We start from the raw sequence: 21,471 nt of genomic DNA on the forward strand, positions 1-21,471 counted from the left end.
GATCCATCACCCTCGGATCATGATAAAAGAATACATCAAGTGAGTATCGGTAGAATGTTCCTGGGGCCCTTTGAGAACAGAAACCATGTGATTTTTGCCTCTGACCCTCTAACCAGGGCTATCTCCTGTATCTTTCACTTCTAGATCCCTCCCATTAGACCTTATTTTAAATTCCAGATTTAGCAGAAAGAAAACAAAATAGAATAAACAATCAAACTCCCAGAACATCTGATTAAATTTGATCATCAGATAAATAATGAATAATTTTTAGTGTGTTTCTCAAATATTAACATGAGACATACTTATACCAAAAAAAGTTCTGTTATTTATTTGAAATTAAATTTTAACTGGAGTCCTGTACTTTAACTGAAAACCCTTCTTTTACCCGCTGTGCCCAACCGGGGCCACCTGGAGAAGTCTGTGTAGGGAGGCCATTTACCCCCAATACCCCTTCCTTAGCATCATGGTCCTTTCTGGCTTTGGGACCTTGAGAAGGGCGTGTGCTGAAAGAACAGAGCCCCTTGAGCCCTGGAAAGGAAGCTTCCGTCCTCATGAAGTTATATTCCAAGAATAGTTATATTCCTGCAAAACCAATGCGTCGCTGACTGGCCACAAGCCCTGGGTGTGGACACTGCCTCCATTCTTCAGCCGTCAACTCCACGGTGGTTTCTGACGGACCGTCGTGACTCCATTGAAATCTCCCAGCCTAGCCCCCCCTTGGCATCACTGTCATGGCCTCCAGTCTGGGGTGGTGGACTCGGGAACCTCGACTGATTATATGTTTAAGTTCTTAGATGCTTTCTCAAAGTGGGAGCTGTAGTGCAATGGCTGAGTCTTGCTGAAATGTCCCTGCCTTACTCCGTCCTGCCCACTCGCCCTCCCACCCCCTGCCAGCCTGCTGCTAAGTACTCGTGGCAAAGCCTCTGGACAACTCCTGGATGCTGAGCATTCCTCGGACCTGTGTCTCCTGGGATGGGCCAGTTTTTCCCCAGAGCCTCTTGTGTTATCCCTTCAAGAATCACAGTAGAAACGTCTCCCTGCAGTAACCTCAATAACAACTCCCAGAATCATCAGAAATGTCATTGTTGTCACCCTGAAGAACTCAAGGGAGAGAGGCCTCCTTAACCTTGTCAAAAGGCTTGGGGAGAAACTATTGTAAAAGGCATTGTATGAATTAATGGCACTTCGTAACTGAAGCCAGTTTCTATATCTACAGCTATTGGTAAAGACCACAGCAGATACTGCCAAATACAAAACTAGGGACATAAGCCCTGGACTTAACTACCCTGAAAATGCATCTGTTATAGTTAGGATTAGATTTGGCTGTGAGTTACAGAAAGCCCCCAAATGACAGTGACTTAAATATGATAGAAGTTTGTCTCTTGCTCAGAAGTCCAGAGAGAGTCAGCTGAAGACTGGTAGCTGCTATACAGTGTCAGGACTCAGGCTCTTGCTCTTTTATTGTTCCTCTATCCTTAGCACTTGGTTTCCATCTCATGTTCCAAGATGGCTGCTTGAGGTCCAGCCATCAAGTCTGCATTCTAGTCAGTAGGGAGGAGTAAAGAACAAAGAAGGCAAGTTCTCCTTTTAAGAAGATTTCCTGGAAGCTGCACATACCACTTCTGCTTATATCCTATGAGCTGGAACTGAGCCACATATGGCTCCATCTAGCTGCAAGAGATTGGTAAACAAATCATTATTACAAGTGGCAATGTGTCCAGTCTAAAATTGTGGGATTCTGTTACTAAGGAAGAATGGATGTTGGGGATGATTAGTGGTCTCTACCGTCCTTTCTTCCAACCAGCCATTCAACTAACATTTAAGGATGAGCAACAGCCCTATTTAGGAAGGGAGATAGATATGCAAATAACTTACTGCAATACAATGTGATATGGAGTATAAAAGAGGTTTTATTCAGAGTGCTGTGGGAGAACAGATGGAACTGATCAACAGCAATCATAATAATTAATAACTACAATGCCCTAGCTGGGTTCTCAGTGCTACATTCTCATGATTTTATTTGTCTAGCTTCCTTTTATTCCAGCAAGAGCTACAATCCTTCCTGCCTCTCTGTTTAATAGCTAACATTTACAATGGGCAGACAAGGTATTGTTCTAAGTTTCTTACATTTCTTATCTCATAACAATTCTATAAACAGGTACTATTATCACTCTCCTTTATAGATGCGGAAACTGAGGCACAAGCAGTAGTGCTGGGTGTTGGACCCAGAAAGTCTGGCTCCAGAGTTACATGTGCTTAATCATTCTGCAGGGCTGCCCCCTAAAGCTGCTGATTTTCAATCCCCCCACCTCCCCACCCCCAAATATCCAGCAGAAAACCTCCCTCCTCACTTTATTATAATGATTGAGGTCATGTTGTGGGACCTCTCTCCACTTCTGGACCAAACCCTAACTTACTTGCATTTCTTCCCTTGCCTCCTCTACCAATCCTGCCTCAGGGGTGAGGCTTATGTCTTCTTTTTATTTTTTTATTTAATCCTCACTCGAGGATATTTTTCCATTGATCTTCAGATAAAGTGGGAGGGAGGGAGGGAGGGAGAGAGTGAGAGAAAGAGAGAGGGAGAGAGAGGAGAGAGAGAGAGAAGCATTGATGTGAGAGACACACACTGATTGGTTGCCTCCTGCATGACCCCAAACCAGGGCCGGAGATTGAACCACAACCGAGGTACATGCCTTTGACCAGAATTGATCCCGCGACTCTTTGGTCCCCTCTGACTGCTGAACAAAACTGGCCAGGGCTTATGCCTTCTTGTTTACAGCCGCCCCTCCCCCTCAGTCCCAGGGGGCCGGTGGAGTGTAATGGTTTAAGAGCTGGCTTCCACAGCCATACTGATAAATTGATAAATGTCTGATCTTAGGAAGTCACTTAACCTCTCTAAGCCTTTGTTTTCTCATCTGTAAGTAGGGGTGGTACTAACACCCTTATTATCAGACTAGTGAGGATCTAGCTTGCTTATTCATGTACAGTGCTTAGCACGTACTCAGCTCAGAGGGTGTTCGTTATTATTCATCTCCCTTATCTCTGGTTCCTTGGACTACTGGCTCTCTTCTCTAGCGTCAATTGATTTCTGTTTACAGGTTGTATTCATTTCCTATTGCTGCTGTGATAAATTACTGCAAATTTAGTGGCCTCCAACAGTACATATTTACTATTATACATTTCTAGAGGTTGGAAGTCTGAACTGGGCTTCACTGGGCTAAACTGATCCCTTCTGGAGAGGCAGGGAAGGATCCACCTGTCACCTTTTCCAGTTTATAGAGACTGTTTGCATTCCTTGGCTTGTAGCTCACTTCTGTCTTCAAAGCCGGCAATGGCCGGGTGTTGACATCACTCCAGCCTTGATCCCATGGTCCCAGCTTTTTCTCAGACTCTGACTTTCCTGCATTCCTCTTTCACTTATAAGGTTTTTTTTTGTGTGTGTGATTAAATTAGACACACCTGGATAATCCAGGCTCTTCTCATCTCAAGATCCTTAAAGTAATTATATCTGCAAAAGTCCCTTTTGCCATGGAAAGTAACATTCTGGGAATTAGGACATGGACCTCTTTGGTCAACCATTATTCTGCTTACCCCCCAGATATGCCTTGGGATATGGCTTGTGAGAACCATCCTAAACGAAATACCCTCTCTCCTTTTCCCCAGATTTATTGAGATATAATTGACAAATCAAAAGAGCTCTCCCTTAAAGGTACACGGTCTTCTTTCTTTCTCCCTTCTCAACAAGCTCTTTTCAAGAGTTGTCTTGCCTAGTTTTCTCCACCTCCTGGCAACTCCTGCCGTCTGCGTCTGCCCCATACTCCATCAGACTGACTTGCTCTGATCACCAGTGTCTTCCATTTTACCAAATCAATGGACACCTTTCATTCTTTTTATCCTCACCTGAGGACATTTTTCCATTTTTTGTACAGACAGAGTGGGAGGGAGAGAGAGGAAGAGAGAGAGAGGGAAACATCGATGTGAAAGGGACACATCGAGTGGCTGCCACCCACACGACCAACCAGGGCCGGGGACAAACTGCAACCGAGGTACATGCCCTTAGCGGGAACCGAACCCGGGTCTCTCCGGACCGCAGGCGGACGCTCTAACCGCTGAGCCAAACCGGCCAGGGCACACCTTTCATTCTTAACTGGCTGCATTTTCCATGTTGGTTGCTCACTTCTTCTTGAGACCCATCTGTCTTCTATCTGACTTTAAGTGTCTTTGTCCTTGTTTTCTTTCTTGTCCTCTCTGGCTTAGGCACCTCAGGGGCTACAATGTCTCCACCCCACCCCTGAAATGTCCATGTTCCCTGGGGCTTTATGTTTTTGTTCCATTGCTCTTTTCTTGGATGATCTTGTCCCATACTTCTGGTTATAAATACCACTTGCACAAGGATGACCGATCCCTGCCTGTGCTGTGCAAATCTCTAGCCCCTGGCTGGGAGTGTTGATGAGGATTGTGCTTCCAGTAATCCCATAAATCCTCAACTTTGTTGGTCTTCCTTGAAATATACCCAAAGACAGAGCTCCTTGAGGTACTGACTGGAGAACCATGAAGCCTGGGATACTTATGCTTCTGTTCTGGGGTTTATTCCATCAAGACAGGCTGTGCTCCTCTCAGGACCCCTGAGGGGACAGGTGAAAGGCAGCAAACCAGTGGTACCAAAGGACAGATCTGTGTTTTGTGGGGGAAACAGGAATGCAAGCAGGGAAGGCATGCCTTCGATACTGTGTTTATTGGGGCAAGCCCCACCGTTATCTGCGTGGTTTACAACTGCTGGCGCTCTGAAGGAGCCAAAGGCTAACTGGAGCTCAAAGGCACAAAAATATTCAAAAAGAGCCAAAGTTCATCCTAACAGTTCAGTTAGATGAGACTCACCAGAAACAGAACAATGTAATGAAACAGTGGGTCTTCCTCCAAATGCGAGAAGAGGTAAGGAACAGAGCTTGGTCTTGGGGGCAGTCTGGAGGTTCACAGAAGACGAGGAGACTTGGGCAGAGAATGCACAGGGAGCGAGGAGGAGGAAGGCCATTTCAGGCAAGGGAGTAGAATGGGCAAAGGCTTAGAATTAGGGCCAGTATAATCTACTTGGGGAATAAGGAGACTGCAGGGGAGAGGAGGATGCATCTAGAGTGGGTGCTAGCATTGGGTAGATGTTAGCATAGGAAGCTTGAACTATACCTGGTTGGCACTGGGCAGCTATGGAAGAGGTTTGAACAGGGGAATGAATTGAGCAGAGGTCAACTTTAGGAAGACTGCTCCAGTCTTGGATAGACTGATGAGGGAGTGTTGGGTCCCGGATCTTAAAATATACAAGGTGTAATTAGAGAGAGAGGAGGAGCCTTAGCAATTACCAGTCCATTCCTATCATTCTATATAGTGTGTGTATATTTACATATGATATATAATCACATATTTTTTACACACATACATATATATTAGCTGGAGGGTGAGTGACTTCCCACAGGCACGTAACAACAAGACCAGCATTAGTACTCAGGTCTGACTCCTAATCCAGTGCTCCTCTGTGCTGTACTGAGTGGAGGCAGAGATGTCTGAAAGGAGGCTGATGCAACAGTCAAGGCTGAGAGTGATGCAAGTCTTGACCAGGGCAGGACAGGGCAGACACCAAGGTGAAGACCATGTGGGAAGCAATGTGATATATTATTCTCTTTCTCTCTCTCTCTGGGTGGGGGCTGGGACATAGGGCTTGTTGGAGACTGCACATGAGTGCATCTCTTTTTCCTGGGTCCTGCAGCATCCTTCTGGGCCTGGTTTCTATGGCAACAGGCTCCCAGCAGGCAGCCCGCCAGCTGGAGGGAAGCAGGCAGGCAAGGCAGGCGGGGGGAGAAGACCTGGGCAGCAAGAGGAAGGCTGAAGTTGTGGGGGTTGGGAGAACCTCCTGGGAAGCTAGAGGGGCCCTTAGAGCTGGTGCCCAGGCCCCTGTCTCCTGACCATACAAGGGTAGAGGTTGCTTAGGACACATGAGTCTTTTTTTTTGTGGTCCTTAAATTTCCAGACCTAAACTTCTGTTCATGTCTCCACCCATCCCCACATCTCTTGACTCCCACTTCAAGTATTGTTTAACCCCAGCCTCATGCACCTCAGGGGCCACTGACTTCTTCATAGAACCCAGGAGGGGAAAAGAACAAGGCCAGTTGACTTTCTGTATTGCATATGATTTGCATATTATTAACTCAAAGACAAGAAATTTCCAGGCCTTATGTCATTCCTGCCAACAACTTAATTCACAACTGGCACCGGCTGACTGTGTCTGGCCAGGCTGTGGGCTGAGTCGTGGGGTCCCTAGAGGAGAAGTCCTCCCAGCTGCTTCTGCCTCCCTTCCCCCCAGCTGCTCCAAGGCAGTTCTTCCTGATGTTCTAGCAGCTGGTGCCTTGGGAAGTAATTGGGCTGTGGAGGAAGCAGCAGCCCTGGGTCCAAATCCTGGCTCTGCTACTTTGTAGCTCGGGGCCCGGGGGCCTCTCTGGGCCTTAATTTTATTAATCTCTGCAAGGCCGAGGGCATACCTGTACAGCTGGTAAATTAGCAAAGACATAGCATTTGTTAAAATGCTGAAATACTTCTGTATTCATTGGTAAAGAGGCACCACCCTGGCCCCTCCCCGGCTCCTCTGGTACACCCCCCGCCCCCAATCCAGCTTCTGTAGGGTGATGCTCTAGTACTTGGGCTGAGTCTGTTTTCCTTGGTGTATACCAGCAGCTGTTCTGCACAGGTTAACTATTTTAAATATCACCCTGTCCAGAGGCAATGCAACAGGTAGGTAGATTATGTACCCACCTGTTGCAAGGACTAATATAGTAAAGGTCATCCATCACTTTGTAGGTGTCCTTTCTCCTTCCTTTTCCTTTTAGCCTGGGTGGGGTTGAAGGCTGGGATGATATTGGCAGGGGCAGGGATGACAGCGGCCACTTCTCTCACCAGGCGGGCGAGGTTCAAGCGCTCCAACAGTGTGACGGCCGGCGTGCAGGCAGACCTGGAGCTGGAAGGCCTGGCCGGCCTGGCCTCCGTGGCCACAGAAGACAAGGCCCTACAGTTCGGACGCTCCTTCCAGAGGCACGCCTCTGAACCCCAGCCCGGACCCCGGGCCCCCACCTACTCAGTCTTCCGCACAGTCCACACGCAGGGCCAGTGGGCCTACCGCGAGGGCTACCCACTGCCGTATGAGCCTCCGGCCACCGACGGGTCGCCAGGCCCTGCTCCTGCCCCCACCCCTGGCCCCGGGGCCGGCCGCCGGGACTCCTGGATGGAGCGTGGCTCACGTAGCCTCCCCGACTCAGGCCGCACATCCCCCTGCCCACGGGACGGCGAGTGGTTCATCAAGATGCTGAGGGCAGAAGTGGAGAAGCTGGAGCACTGGTGCCAGCAGATGGAGCGCGAGGCGGAGGACTATGAGCTGCCGGAGGAGAGTGAGTGAGAGGACTGCGTGGAGGGGTCGTGGCTGCGGGTGGGAGAGGCAGCCGCACAGTAGGTGAGCTCCTTGGTTGGATGTGAGGGTGCCGTCCTGTTTGATTCTGTAGCAGCAGACCTTGGTGGGTCCCCACCGGCAGCAAGGCGTTCTGGAACTCGTGGAAGGAAGCAGGGAGCAGCATCAGAGGCCAGGGCTGGGACTGGGGAAAGTGACCAGGCTGGGCCTTCTAGGAGATGGCTGCCAGTCCAAGTCACCAAGTCCATGGGGCCAAGGGAACCTTCTGATCTGCTGTGGTGGGGATCTGGGCCTGATCCAGGTGGTGAGAGCAGGACTTAAGGCAGAGGGGCAGGCAGTGCACAACGTCAGATCGTGTCTGAGGCGTAAGTGAAGATTAAGCTAGGAAGACATGGCCCTTCCCTGCAAGTTCAATCTGGGGGGAGATACAGACTTACCTCAGGGTCCCCAATTGATGGGATACTGACTTGGAAGACATGAGTCAGATACATGAAATTACTTAGCAATTTTTTTAAAAATAGTTTTTACTGTGGTTTTTTTTTAGAGAGAGAGGAAGGGAGAGGGAGAGAGAAGCATCCATGAGAGAACATCCATCAGCTGCCTCCTGCATGCCCCCTAGTGGGGGTCATGGCTGCAATCTGGGCATGTGCCCTGACCCAGATACAACCGGTGACCTCTTGGTGCTTGGGAGGATGCTCAATCCACCGAGCCACACTGGCCCAGCTATTTAGCAGATTTTTTTTTTTTTACAAGTCAAGGAGTTGTATGCTGGTGAGTGACACAGTTCAGCCAGTAGGTGGTCATGGAGCTAGTGCCTGCTCAGCTGTAGAGCTAGGCTGGGGCTGGTGTTCTCGTTCTCTGACACGGGAGGATGCGTACTCCAGAAATGTAGGTTGTGTGAAGGAAGAAACATTAAGGTCTGAAGATACAGTCTTCTTGGTGGGATGTGAGCTGCTTGTTAGGAACCTGAGGATGAGATGGGGAGGGGGCAGGAGGAAACACACAGATAGAAAATATCAGATAATAGAAGGGTAAGAATCAGCCAGGGCGGACTCCTGGAGGCGGGGGAAGGAAAGGCATCATTCCCCTTGAATCTCCTGCTCCCCAGTCCTGGAGAAGATCCGCAGTGCTGTGGGCAGTACACAACTTCTCCTGTCCCAGAAGGTTCAGCAGTTCTTCCGGCTGTGTCAGCAAAGCATGGTGAGTGCCTCTGGGTGTACAGCCTATCAGATGTGTGTACCTGGTAGGTGACCCAGTGTGTGTGTATGCCTGGCGGTGAGACCAGGTGTTTGTACCCAAGAATGAGAACCCTGGGCTTTCTTGCCTCCCTGTCTCCCAATCCTCCCACCCCGCTCTCCCAACTTGGGCTTCCTGACAGTGAGGGTGGGTGGGGCTTTCTCTGGCCCTGGCTGGACTCAAACATCCCCGACTGGCTTTCTCTCCTTTGTCTCCTTCCTCTGCAGGACCCCACTGCGTTCCCTGTGCCCACCTTCCAGGACCTGGCGGGTTTCTGGGACCTCCTGCAGCTCTCTATCGAGGATGTGACCCTCAAGTTCCTGGAGCTACAGCAACTCAAGGCCAACAGCTGGAAACTCCTGGAGCCTAAGGTGGGGGAAGGTCTCTTCAAGCCAAGAGTCCAGACCCTGGAAAATGCCCTTCTTCATGGAAGCATGTGGGGTGGGGAGAGAGGGGGACAGGAAAAGAGACCCATGGGCAGCAAAGGCAGCCCTGGACAGGTGATGGTGACCATCTTCTTTTAAAATGACCGCACTCCTTGAACATGATATTGGTCTGAAGAAAAGCAGTGGGTGTGGTCACATGATCCAAGAGCTGCCTGTAGGCCGTCCATACCCACGTGACTACTGATGGTGTTAGATTTGGGGTGGAGAAGGAATAACTCTCTGCATGTGGCTTTGTCTCTGCCTGAGACACCTATAGGTTAAGCCAAATGGAATCTTTTCAGCTCGGCTGATTTTCAGCTGAATTGTTCGACTCTGAGCTTGAACTCATGCTGCGAACTTCACACCCGTAGTGCATGCTTCCCCCAGCACGCCACACTTAGCATCCAATGGTGTGATGTGGCTTCCAACCCTCCTGCTGTGTAACCAGGCTTAGCATTGAAACAGTGGGCCTATAAAAAAATTATAATGACCACACTCTTGGTCACTGCTGTCTGCTTGGCCCCAGTGCTCAGCACTGCCTAAGTGCCAGAACCTCGAGGTGGCAGCAGCCTCCTTGGGCCAGCTGCAGTTTGAGGGAGAAGACCTAGCGCTTTCCGAAGGGCGACTGCCCTCAGCCCGGAGCTTGAGGGTCCCCTCAGGCGTCATCACTAGAGCTTGTCTGTGACAGGTCCCAGTGAACCCCCAATGCCTTCCCTGCCTCCCTCCAGACCTGGGATGAAAACATTCACTTCCCCGAGGGAGCGAACACTCTCATTACAGTTACCAAGAACGGCGCCGCCAAGGGGCCTTTGAATCAGTCATTTTTTTTAAAAGAAAAATGTGGGTTTTGACCGTGTGGGAACAGGTATATTCGGGGCTTCGGGTGCTGGCGCACAGAGCAGCTTCTGGCGGGGCCCAGGTTAATCCTTCTGGGCCGGCAGGGCTGTGGACTGGGAAGTCAGGAGGGACCCCCACCCACCCAACTAAGCCAGCGCCCGTCTCCCCGCAGGAGGAGAAGAAGGTCCCTCCGCCGATACCAAAGAAGCCCTCGCGGGGCCGGGGCGTGCCGGTGAAGGAACGCTCCCTGGACTCGGTGGACCGGCAGCGGCAGGAAGCGCGCAAGCGGCTCCTGGCGGCCAAGCGCGCCGCCTCCTTCCGCCACAGCTCGGCCACCGAGAGCGCCGACAGCATCGAGATCTACATCCCGGAGGCCCAGACCAGGCTGTGACCTGCCCGGCCCGCCCGGCCCGCCGGGCCACGGTTTTCTACCCGTACTGTACACCCAGCGTCGAGGTCACTGTGAACGCGGGCTGCCCCGTGCGCCCGCCCCGCCGGCACCGCACGCCCCGGCCCTCCTGCCTGTCACACTCGTGGGTTTTTTACCTTCCTGACCCCACGCGAAGGCGCCTGGGCCGGGCTGGGGGCCGTGCCTCTCCGCCCTGCGCTCCCACCTGGGCCCACCTCCCTCTTGGTCCGACGCTTCGTTCCCACCTCCTCCCCATAAGCACCATCTCTGCCATTACTCCCCCCCCACGGGCCAGGCCGGGCCGGGTCCCCCATCTGGGCTCTGCGTCCCCCCCACCCCGCGGGGCTGGGCTTCGTGGGGATCAGCTTCGTGGCTTTTTATGAAGAATCCTGAACCCCGCCTAGGAGCCCGCCCCACCCTCCCAGGGGCTCCATCCTCAGCCCTCAGCCCACCAGGCCCAGGGACCACAGTGGCTGGACCAACCCAGGACCAGGGCGCCTGGGCCTCTCCCCTTTCCCAGCTGCTGGGGAGGGGAGATGGGGGCTTCCCCTCACCACACCTGTGGCTGTTCCCACATCCCCTTGAGTATCCCAGGAAAAATAAAACGGCAGAACTGCATTCGAGCCATCTGCTCTCTCCTGAAGAAGCCACCTCTGCACTGTGCATGGGGGACTGGGGTGGAGGGAGGCGAGGCAGGGAGCCCAAGCTCTTGATTTGGAGAGGGCTGGGATTGCCTGACCCAACTGGAGAAAGATGTGGCCCCCTGGGTGGCCACAGAAGGACCTGAGCCACCTGGAGGAGTCCACGTGGGGTGAAAAGGGGAGGGCTTCCACTGCCCCACTCCGTTCCCTTTGCCTCCCAGTCCTCCAGGATCCCCCAGAGAGGGGAGCCCAGAGCCCAGTGCCTTGGCACACAGCATGTGCTCAATAAACAGGGAGTGTGGTTATTCCTCGATATGGACTAATACTGGTTTCCCTTCCCCTGAGGGCTTAGTGTTCCCTCTGCTTCAGTCATCCCTCATCATCAGCAAAAAATCGTTCAATTTAGTGCTACCATATTTTCTGTTTCCTATGGGTGGGCACTATGGTGGGGGAGAGAACAGAACTTCCCTTGGAAACTAAATAATAAATCTAATGGCTAATATTTATCGATTACTTACAGTGGGTCAGGCAAAGGGAGAATGCATTGTATGAATGTGGCTCATCCTAGGACAGATGAGAACGTGGATGCTCAGGAAAGCTTAAGTGACCTGTCTAAAGTCACAGGGTGGTGGACCCAGGTCTGGCTAACCATGAGCTTTTAGCTAGCCAAGAAAGGGTTTGATAGCAGTGTCCACCCAGAAAGCCACCTTCCCAGTCCTTAAATAGTCCTTGTGGTTGATGTATCACCCCGAGGCAGGAGGAAAAGATTTCCAGGGGGTTGGCTGCTCTTCTGGGCCACACTGGATTAGCCAGTTCTCATTCCTTTATTCAGCAAACATTTATTAAGAATCACTGTTGGCATCCAACACCGGGAGATGGCCCTGAACAAGTGTAGTTTCTACCCTTATGGAGCTTATAGTTTCATGGGAAAAACTGGTAGACAAGCAGATGAAATACAAGGGTGAGTGCAGGAAAGTTGATGAGGTATTAGTCACTGTCGGAGAGCTGGGGCTTGGAAGAATGTTCCAAGATTAGACAACAGCTGTGTAAGGGCCTGGAGAAGAAAGGCATTGGGAGTGCTGAGGCTTGATCATACTGGGCAACTTGAGGGTAGGCCTGGGTCCTGAGGGCCGTGGGGAGCCATGGAAAGGTTTTGAACAGGAGAGTGGCATAAACATATTTTACAGACTGGTTTGGGAGACCACCCGAAAAGCAAGAGGTTGTACACACACACTCACATGAGACCACTGGAAGTTTGTAGAGGGCCCCCATGTGCTCTGAATTCCCCAAAGTGAATCAGCTTCAGGCTGATCTCAGATTCCTGGGCTCTGTTAAGGACTTAGTGAATAGCCCTCAAAGGAGTTTTTAACAAGTGCTCCAGGTTATTATGATGGGCAGCTAGGCCTGGGAACACTTAGATTGGATGACTGTCTAAAAAATTCCACCAGAAAGGCCCATCTGTCTATTTCCTGTAGACTTGACAAGTAAGGTTTTGGCTTAGTCATTACCTCTCTGAGATTGTTTCTCATCTCTAATGTTGGGTCACGGGTGAGGTTTGAACTAGACAATACCCAGAGCAATCCTATGAAGCAAATATTGTTAATCACCACCATTTTACAGAACAGAAAACTGAAACTTGGAGAGGCTAAACAACTTACCCAAATCACAAAGCTGAGAAGTGGCTGAGTCTGAGTTTAACCCTCTACATAATCAATTTTTTTATGAATCTATGTCTTTTCCCAGAAACTGGGCCAGCTTTCTCGGGACCATGAAGTATATGGGCTTGGACAGGGAGAAACAGGTCAGCATCTGCATCCTTCTATAGATCCTTCTATGATGTCTAAAATACCCCTACATGGGGCTGCTGGGGGTGGGTAGTTTCCTTTGGGTATTGTGGCCTGGGTAGTTGTGCTGGATAAATGGAGGATTAGATCTACTCCCTGTGCTTGAGTTGCCCCCAGTCTGGCCATAGCCAGGCACAAAAAAAAAAAAAGAAAGGTATCATATGAGGGAGACCTGCTCTCCCAGAGGGGCTAAAGAGACTGGGGGAGGGAGCCTCTAGCAGCCAGGGAGTCTGGGAAAACTTTCTGTAAAAGGGACCTTTTGAACTGGGTCTTGCAGGATGAAATAGAGTTTTAAGTTTCTGAAAGACCTTTTGGCCAACAGAATGGAAAAGTACTGCAAGGGAAAATGGAAGGAAGGGAGACCATTGAGGGAGTTGCTAAGGTGGTCCAGGTAAGAAATAATGATGACTGCCCCTCTGGTGAGGCTTAGTGGTTAAGCATTGACCCACGCACCAAGAGGTCGCCGGTTCAATTCCCAGTCAGGGCACATGCCTAGCTTGTGGGCCCGATCCCTAGTGGAGGGCATACAGGAGGCGGCCAATCAATGTTCTCTCTCATCGATGTTTCTATCTCTCCCTCTCCCTTCCTCTCTCTCTAAAAATCAATAAAGAAAAATATATTAAAAAAAAAAGAATGATGATTAATTTGAGAGACATTCAGGAGGCATAGGTGCTATGCATAAATTGGATCTTGGGAATAACACAAAGATGAAGAGACCTTGAAGATGTCACTCAGGCTTTTGGCTTAGTGAATAAGTAATGCCATAAATGGACATAGGATATTACAAAAGGAGAAATAAATCTGGAGTATACTGAACATACCAGTGACCACTCACTGATCACTTATGAGATGCTGAGTACTATGCCAAGCACTTTATACAGATTAGGTGATTTAGTAACCAGAACAACCCCAGGGGGTGGATACTATTATTGTCCATTTAAAAACATAGCTTTTCTGCCCTGGCCAGTTTTGCTCAGTAGTTAGAGTGTCGGCCTGCGGTCCAGAGAGGCCTGGGTTCGGTTCCTGCTAAGGGCACGTACCTTGGTTGCAGTTTGTCCCCAGCCCTGGTTGGTCATGTGGGTGGCAGCCACTCAGTGTGTCCCTTTCACGTCCATGTTTCTCTCTCTCTCTCTCTCTCTCTCTCTCTCTCTCTTTCTCTTTCTCTTTCTCTTTCTCCCCTATTTTATCTGAACAAAAAATGGAAAAATGTCCTCAGGTGAGGATAAAAAACAAAAACAAACAAAAAACACGGTTTGGCTCAGCGGCTGGAGAGTCGGCCTGTGGACCAGACAGTCCTGGGTTCGGTTCCCTCTAGGGGCATGTATCAAAAAAACAAAAAACATAGTTTTTCTGCCCTGGCCCGTTTTACTCAGTGGTTAGAGCATCGGCCCGCAGACCAAAGAGTCACAGGTTTGATTCTGGTCAAGGGCATGTACCTCAGTTGCGGTTCATCCCCGGCCCTCGTCGGGGTTGTGCGGGAAGCAACCAGTCCATGTGTCGCTCTCACATTGATGTTTTTTTTCTCTCTCTCCCTCCCTCCCACTCTATCTGAGATAAATGGAAAAATATCCTCAGGTGAGGATTAAAAAAATAAATAAATCGCCCGGTCAGTGTGGCTCAGTGGTTGAGTGTCGACCCATGCACTGAGGTTGCTGGTTCAATTCCCAGTCAGGGCACATGCCCAAGTTGTGGGCCAAATCCCCAGTGGAGGACATGCAGGAGATGGCCAATCAATGTTCCCTCTCATCGATGTTTCTATCCCTCTCACCCTCTCCCTTCCTCTCTCTAAAAAAATCAATAAAGAAAAAAAACCAAAACAAAACATAGCTTTTCTGAGATTAGCAGGCAGCAGAGGCAGGATTTGAACGCACATCTATCTGATTCCTGTCTTGAGCCCCACTCAGTTCTGCCTGATACAACTGCTAGCCATCACTTGGGAGTGAGCTCAAGGACAGGTTCCTCTGGAGAGCCTTCCCTAATTCTTCCTGGGGCTCCTCCTCTGTTGACATTTTGTAGACCAGTCTGCTTCTCCAAGAGTAAGAGAACTGAGCACAGGGGTGGTCCCAGTCATTTTTTTGGATCACTGATACCTAGCACATGTTAATTGGCTGACTGAATGCTGGTTATTCTATGTAATTCTGTCCTCTTCTCCTGTCTACCTATTCAATTAGAGAACAAGTTCTGCTAATGACAGTTTCCTGCATATTTCTTTATACTATTCCTTTCTTTCCATCTCCACTGCTAGAACTTAGCATTGAGCTCTTTGAGATTATAGAGGAAGGGTAATAATGTAGTCCGGGAAGCTTCTATAGTGGTATTCCTAAAGTTTGAAAAATGAGCCACAGATACTTCGTAAAGAAAATGGAAAGGGCCAGTTAGTGTGGCTCACTGGTTGAGCGTTGACCCATGCATCAAGAAGTTGCTGGTTCGATTCCTGGTCAAGGCATATGCCCAGGTTGTGGGCCAAATCCCCAGTGAAGGACATGCATGAGGCAGCCAATCGATGTTTCTATCCCTCTCTTCCTCTCTCTCTCTCTCTCTCTCAAATCATTTTTTTTTTTTTTTTTTTTTACAGAAGAAAGATGGAAAGGGCACTCCAGATAGATGAAAAGCATAATTAAAGGCACAGAAGTGTAAAACAATTTGGTCTGCATGAAGAAATAGGAGGGATTTAGCATGTGTCACTAACGATAAATAAATATGCCTGGATGAGACTAGTGGAATGAGAGTGGAGAGGCAGGGCTAGGTGGGAGCATTATGAGCTTGAGCTTTGGTATTTTTTTCTATACGTAATAAAACAGGTATCTGTACAGGGAGCGGTGAGGACAAGGGGGGAAGGGGGGAGTGAATACTTGAAGGGTCAGCTAAAACTTAGGTTTTACTATATTTCTATTGTTTGTAGACTAACAATAGTACCATTTATTTCTCTGCTTGCTAAGTGCCTGGTAAAGCACTTTACTTACATTATCTTATCTAATCATCACAATATCCTGTGGAATAGGTGTTGCTACCTTTACATATAAGAGGGAAAGGAAACAAGACAGATTAATACTGCTCCCAAGGTCACAGTTATAAAGCTAGCCCGGATTATAGATTATAATCTGCTAAAGAGAGCTTTTGAGGTCAGTGATCGTGTGCGCGCGCGCGCCCAGACCTAGGTCTTAGAAGACGCGTAGTAAAGAGCAGCTGAATAAATGAATGACCTTTTACTTTCTCCACCCGAAAAGCACGTGGTTACGGCACCGGTAAACCTCCTAACCTCCAGGGGGCGGGTGTCCATCTCAGCGCAGCGGAGATCCGCTGTGGACGCCTAGCTTGCTCCGGTCCTTTGACTGGAGCTCAGCCAATCCCTGCGCTCCGAGAGAGCGGGCGTTCGGTGGGCGGGGTCCCGGGCGAGGCCCCCGCGGGCCGCCGGGAGGGGCGGCATCGGCGTTCCCGGCGAGCGGGCGGAGGGCGGGGCGGACGGAGGAGTGCGCGCTGCGGCTCAGGTGAGCACGCGGTCCCCGCCGACCGTTCTCGTCCCCGGGCGGCCGCCGGGGCCGCCCGCTGTCTTGGCGACAACTCCTGGTTTTGACCTCTGAGTGACAGGAGGGGTGATTACGAGTGTCCGCTCTGGCCCTGGCGGGGCCTGACGGCTCTCACTCTTCCTGGGGTTCGGAGGTCGAGTCTGGGCGCCCATCTCGTCCTCTGCGGCCAGGGCTTCTCGGCCTCAGGCACGTGGGTGAGGACGGACGCCGCTGACAAGGCCGTGAGCCTGGTGGGATGGGGACAGGAGGCTGGGAACCCAGCGGAGGGAGACGGGTAGATACTAGGACCCAGACCTCACTTGCGCTCCGGTCTCTGGACCGGGCTGGAGTGACGGTCAGGGTTCATCTAACACGCTCGTAGGTCTCCTCTGCCCTTGCTGGCAATTCTCAAATCTCGGACTGCCGATTTGGGTCTCGTGGGCCTCCGGGATCCCGGCACAAGGGCAGGTTTGCCGGCAACCCAGTTGACCTTTACCTGACGTTCATGCTCCCTCCTGGCTGGGCTGGAAATAACGCGTCACAGTGCATGCGAGACACTTTTGCCTCTTTCATATTGCTACCCCGGGGATGACTTGTTGGAGCCTCTAGCTTGTCATCAGCAAAAACACCTGCTGTGTTCCTGCTACCTTTGGAAGGCGGGTGGGTGGATGACTGCTGTGGTTTAGCATTAGTGTGTTGCTTGAGCTTTCATTCATTCGTCCAGCAAACTTTCTGGAGCATTTTATGCCAGGCCTGGCCAGGTGGGAGGGGTCGGGGGATGGATAGGGCACAGTGGGCCACAGACATCACCCTTGTCTACTTGGAGCTGAAAGGGTTTTGAGGAAAGCAGACAAGTGGGGTAGGCCAACACTGTGTGTGACAGAGGAAACGGTGTATGTGTTAATAATTGAATTAATCGACTCATTTGAAAGTGATTAGAATGTGAGTAGGAGGACAGAGAGACCTTGTGCTGAATGTGACAGGTGATAGTTGTGGACTCATGAGACAGGCTAGTAAGCCAGGACAAATGAAACAGGGAAACTGAGATAGATAGTTAAATAAGCAGTTTACAGCCGTCTAGAAAATCTAGATGCCAGGCAGTTTGCAGCCATGTAGTAAATCCTATCTTCCTTAAACCAAGGACACTTGAGAGTAAATGGTTTGCACTTTTTCCCAACTAGAGGGTAAGTAGCTTAAATCACCCTACTCAAGGAGACAGCAGAAATCCAATTAGTGCCATTTGCCAACCACAATCAAGGACAGATGAAGTTAAGAGAATAAACCTTATTTTGGTACATCAGCAGAAAGCTGATGAATGTTCTGTTGAGATCTTCCCCTAAGACCTCTCCTAAATGCTCAGCCTTAAAAACCCCTCAAAACCAAGGTCCAGCAAGTGCTCTCCTCTCCTTCCCAGGAGCACACCCGAACCCACAGGCATGCATCTCCTAAACTCTAAGGGATCCCCACGAGGCTTGCAATCAGGGCAACAATAGGAAGCAGCAGTTTGTCTCGGACAAACCCCCTGAACCTGTCCTCAAGGCCCCCCTTTCTCTGACTTCTTAGTGAGCCAAAGCAGACCAGCCTATGCTCATTTCCCAGCCCTTGTTTCACTGTCCCCAGCTTTAGTAAATGTCCCCTGCAATTCACCTGGACTCGTGTTGTGAAACTTTTCCTGCATGAAGTCAAGAACCCACACACTACCAGCTGGCCCTTGAAAGACCCATTCAGGCCCAGTGTTTTTAGAAAAATTGGAAATCTGAATGGAGAATTGCTGTTTAGGGAAAGTGTTTGCTATATAAAGAGAGAACTTGATTAAAAGGTAGGAAAGAAGATGGGGAAGTATTAGATTTGAGTTTCTTCAGGGGCTATCTCTGTTAAAAACTTCTGAATCTTCTAATTTCACAAATCTGAGTATAATCATAGAGTTTGGGGAAAAAAAGTGGGGGAGCTCTTCTAGGTGGTGAAATGCCAAGGTGATAGGGAAAAATGTCATTGACGCTCTCCCCAAATTCAGGATTTATACAGAAACCATACACCCCTCTTTCCATCAGAAAGAACACAGGATTTGGAATTGGAAGGCCTGGGTTCAAAATCAGCGGCTGTGTCATTTTTGGTGATTTGGGGGCACATTAATGTCCCAGAGCCTTTGTGGCCTTAGACAGAAATCTGGGCAGATAATTCCTACCACATAGAGGTGTTGTGAGGATCATATGGTGATTAGTGTGTGAACTGTCCAGTTGAGTGCTTGGTGTGAAGACAGAGGACCTGGAGGGGAATCTTGGAGCTGCTGCAGTTTATTCTCTGGTGATGGCCCATTATAGTTTTAGGTCCACAGAATGCTGGGATTTCTCCAAAGAGAATTGGACCCAAAAAAGAGAAAGGGAGAGAGTCTTTTTAGCCTTAGTGAGGTTTTGATTTTTCACTTTATTAGCTTATTTTTAGATAGAGTAGAAGGGAGAGGGGAAAGGAGAGAGGGAGAGAGAGAGAGAGAGAGAGAGAGAGAGAGAGAGAGAGAAAGAGAGACACATCAATTGATTGAGCCTGCAACCCTTGACAAGGAATTGAACCTGAGACCATTTGGTCCGAGGGCCGATGCTCTAACCACTGAGCAAAACCAGCCAGGGCTTCTTTCTCATTCTTGAAAGGTTGGCAAACTCTGGTGGGAAGGCCTATGGTCAAGGATAGGCTTGAAGCTTTAGTAGGTAAGGCCCAGAAGTCCCCTCATGAGGAACTCTGCCATATATGGTTGCATAATTGTCAAAAAGTATAGTACATAAAATGGAGAGTCTTTTCCTCTTCCCTAACAATTGAATCTTTAGAAATTTTCTAGATTGTTTCAGGGACCCAACTGTTGCATAGAGCAAGGTACCCTCTTGCATCACTCTGCATGGAGTAGATGCTCAGTAGATTGTGTCAGGCTGCCTGGTAAGTGGGGAGACCTGGTGGGTGGTCTCTTTGGTGGGGAGGGGGAGCTGGTGTCTCCCTAAAGCTGCCTTGTGCTTTTCTCCAGATGTCATGTGGCCTGTGCTTTGGACCGTGGTGCGTACTTATGCTCCCTATGTCACGTTTCCCGTGGCCTTCGTGGTCGGGGCTGTGGGCTACCACCTGGAATGGTTCATCAGAGGAAAGGATCCCCAGCCTGTGGAGGAAGAGAAGAGCATCTCAGAGCGTCGGGAGGACCGAAAGCTGGATGAGCTGCTAGGCAAGGACCACACCCAGGTGGTGAGCCTTAAGGACAAGCTGGAATTTGCCCCTAAAGCTGTCCTGAACAGAAACCGCCCGGAGAAGAATTAATAGCTAGAGGACACAAGGCCATATGGGTCCTTCTGTAGGCTGTGATGTCCTGCCATCATGTTGACCCAGCTCCAGAACCCACATCTGATTTGCACTGTTGTTTATTCTGGCCCCTTTGGCACCACCCAGCCACACATATACTGGGTGCTCTTCTGCAGTCAGGCAGACAGACACTAGCAGCTGAGGGGCCAGTGAAGAGGAAGGCCCTGGAGGGTTCTGGCCTGCACGCTGCATCTGTTGTATGGTGGTCACAACTGCCCAGGCTTCTGGGCACACTGCTGGAAGTAGTGTTATGAAATGAACGTCGGCTCAGTCTCTGCAGGGAGGCAGTTTGGTCTCAAGCCAAAGTGCATGCGATTGGGGTATTGCCTTAAGAGAGATACCACATACCGAGTTCCCATTTGCATGGGAAGAATTCAGAAATCTACCTGGTTCCCTTGCTCGTTTGCTCTGCCCTTTGTGCTTACTCTTCCTGAAATCCTGCCTGTCCTCCCAGCTCAGGAAGTGGGTAATCCCTGGGGAAGGAGAGCATTTTTTTCTGTTCTTGGTAGCCCAGGCTGTTTGCCTCGGGGCAGGTGAATTTGCTCGAAAATAATCACCATCGTTCACCTCCCAGCCCCCCATCACTGTATAGTGCAAAACTTTATTAAAGTGGCATCTGAGAACCATATTGATCTAATTCTATCTTCCAGATGGTGTTTGGGGTCTCCTTAGGAGGTAGGCAAGTGCAGGCATTCACTTGGGTAGGATAACATTTGGCCTTCAACTAGGGACTCCAGGGTCCTGGATGCTTTGTTTTACTAGTGTGGTTGCCTTGGGCCCTGGGCGTGGTGAGTCCTGGAGGCCTAGGTTCCCAGAAGCTTTTCTGTCATGAGAATAAGGCTCTTGGACCTTTCAGAATCTAAATTAGAGTAGACCAAGGAGCTTAACAGTTGCTATCAAATTTTCCAATTTCACACACACTCTTTCCCCTATAAAAGTAATATATGTAATATATGTACTCAAAAGAACATTTGGCAGGGATTTTTTTTTTTAAAGGTCTCTAGTACAACTAAAAGGCTAACATTTTATGTTTTTAACAATGTCCCTATTGCTGGAGGACATTTGGGTTGTTTTTGGTTGTTCACTAGTATAAATAGTGCAATGAATATATTGTATAAGGCTTTTCCTGCATTTTGGATTAAATGGCAGGAATAGTAAATGACATTTTGGATGAAATGGGATAAACAGTTTTGAGGGTCTTGCCACCATATCAAATGTCTTTTCTAAAGGGCTATAGATGTTTACACTAAAAGCTGCCACTTAAGATGCTGCTGGGCTCTGGCTGGTGTGGCTCAGTGGGTTAGAGTGTTGTCCTGTTACACCCAAAGGTCTCGGGTTTGACTCCTGGTTAAGGCACATACACAGGTTGCATGTTCGATCCCTGGTTGGGGTTTGTATAGGAGGCAGCTGGTTGATGTTTTTCTCCTCCTTTCTTTCTAAAATCAATAAAAATATATCCTCAGGCAAGAATTTAAAAAAAAGGCTGCCAGTGAGGTTGGAAGGGGAGTGAGAGCAAAGGGCGGGAAGAGGTAGAAGACACCTATTACCTCATGAAGCCACCTGACATCTACCCGAAGTGAGCAAAGGCAAGTAATGCACATTCAATGAATGAACTGCCTTTAAAAAGGGGAAGGGTGGCCCGGCTGGTGTGGCTCAGTGGATTGAGCGTCATCCCATGGACTGAGAGGTCCTGGATCGTTTTCCAGGCCAGGGCACATGCCGGGGTTGTAGGCTCGAACATCAGTGGGGGGCGTGCAGGAAGCAACTGAATGTTTCAAGCTCTCTCTCCCTTC

At 49.7% G+C, this 21,471-nt stretch overlaps 2 protein-coding genes across 3 annotated transcripts in view; both read left to right on the top strand.

Annotated features, from left to right (window-relative positions):
* DLGAP3 (DLG associated protein 3) overlaps window positions 1-10,969 on the top strand; it is a 55,648-nt gene extending 44,679 nt beyond the window's left edge. Inside the window, exons 9-12 of the mRNA XM_036256363.1 lie at window positions 6,943-7,427; window positions 8,553-8,644; window positions 8,908-9,051; window positions 10,115-10,969. Of these exons, the coding sequence (XP_036112256.1) occupies window positions 6,943-7,427; window positions 8,553-8,644; window positions 8,908-9,051; window positions 10,115-10,333 (940 nt within the window). The 3' untranslated portion in view covers window positions 10,334-10,969. The remainder of the gene's footprint in view (window positions 1-6,942; window positions 7,428-8,552; window positions 8,645-8,907; window positions 9,052-10,114) is intronic.
* A 5,291-nt stretch (window positions 10,970-16,260) lies between these two features.
* Window positions 16,261-20,658, top strand: SMIM12 (small integral membrane protein 12). 2 transcript variants are annotated; one of them, XM_036256450.1, is made up of 2 exons: window positions 16,261-16,324; window positions 19,353-20,658. In XM_036256450.1, exon 2 carries the CDS (start codon window positions 19,358-19,360, stop codon window positions 19,634-19,636), a length of 279 nt encoding a protein of 92 aa, XP_036112343.1. In that variant the 5' UTR covers window positions 16,261-16,324; window positions 19,353-19,357; the 3' UTR covers window positions 19,637-20,658. The 2 variants fall into 2 exon arrangements, with proteins under 2 accessions (XP_036112343.1, XP_036112344.1); XM_036256451.1 differs by lacking the exon at window positions 16,261-16,324 and adding an exon at window positions 16,463-16,557.
* The last annotated feature ends 813 nt before the right edge of the window (window positions 20,659-21,471 follow it).

The sequence above is a fragment of the Molossus molossus genome, unplaced genomic scaffold (assembly GCF_014108415.1).
Source record: "Molossus molossus isolate mMolMol1 unplaced genomic scaffold, mMolMol1.p scaffold_m16_p_12, whole genome shotgun sequence".
NCBI lineage: Eukaryota > Metazoa > Chordata > Mammalia > Chiroptera > Molossidae > Molossus > Molossus molossus.

Excerpts from the sequence above, each read along its gene's own strand:
- SMIM12 (XM_036256450.1), top strand. The coding sequence starts at position 19,358 with ATGTGGCCTGTGCTTTGGACCGTGGTGCGTACTTATGCTCCCTATGTC.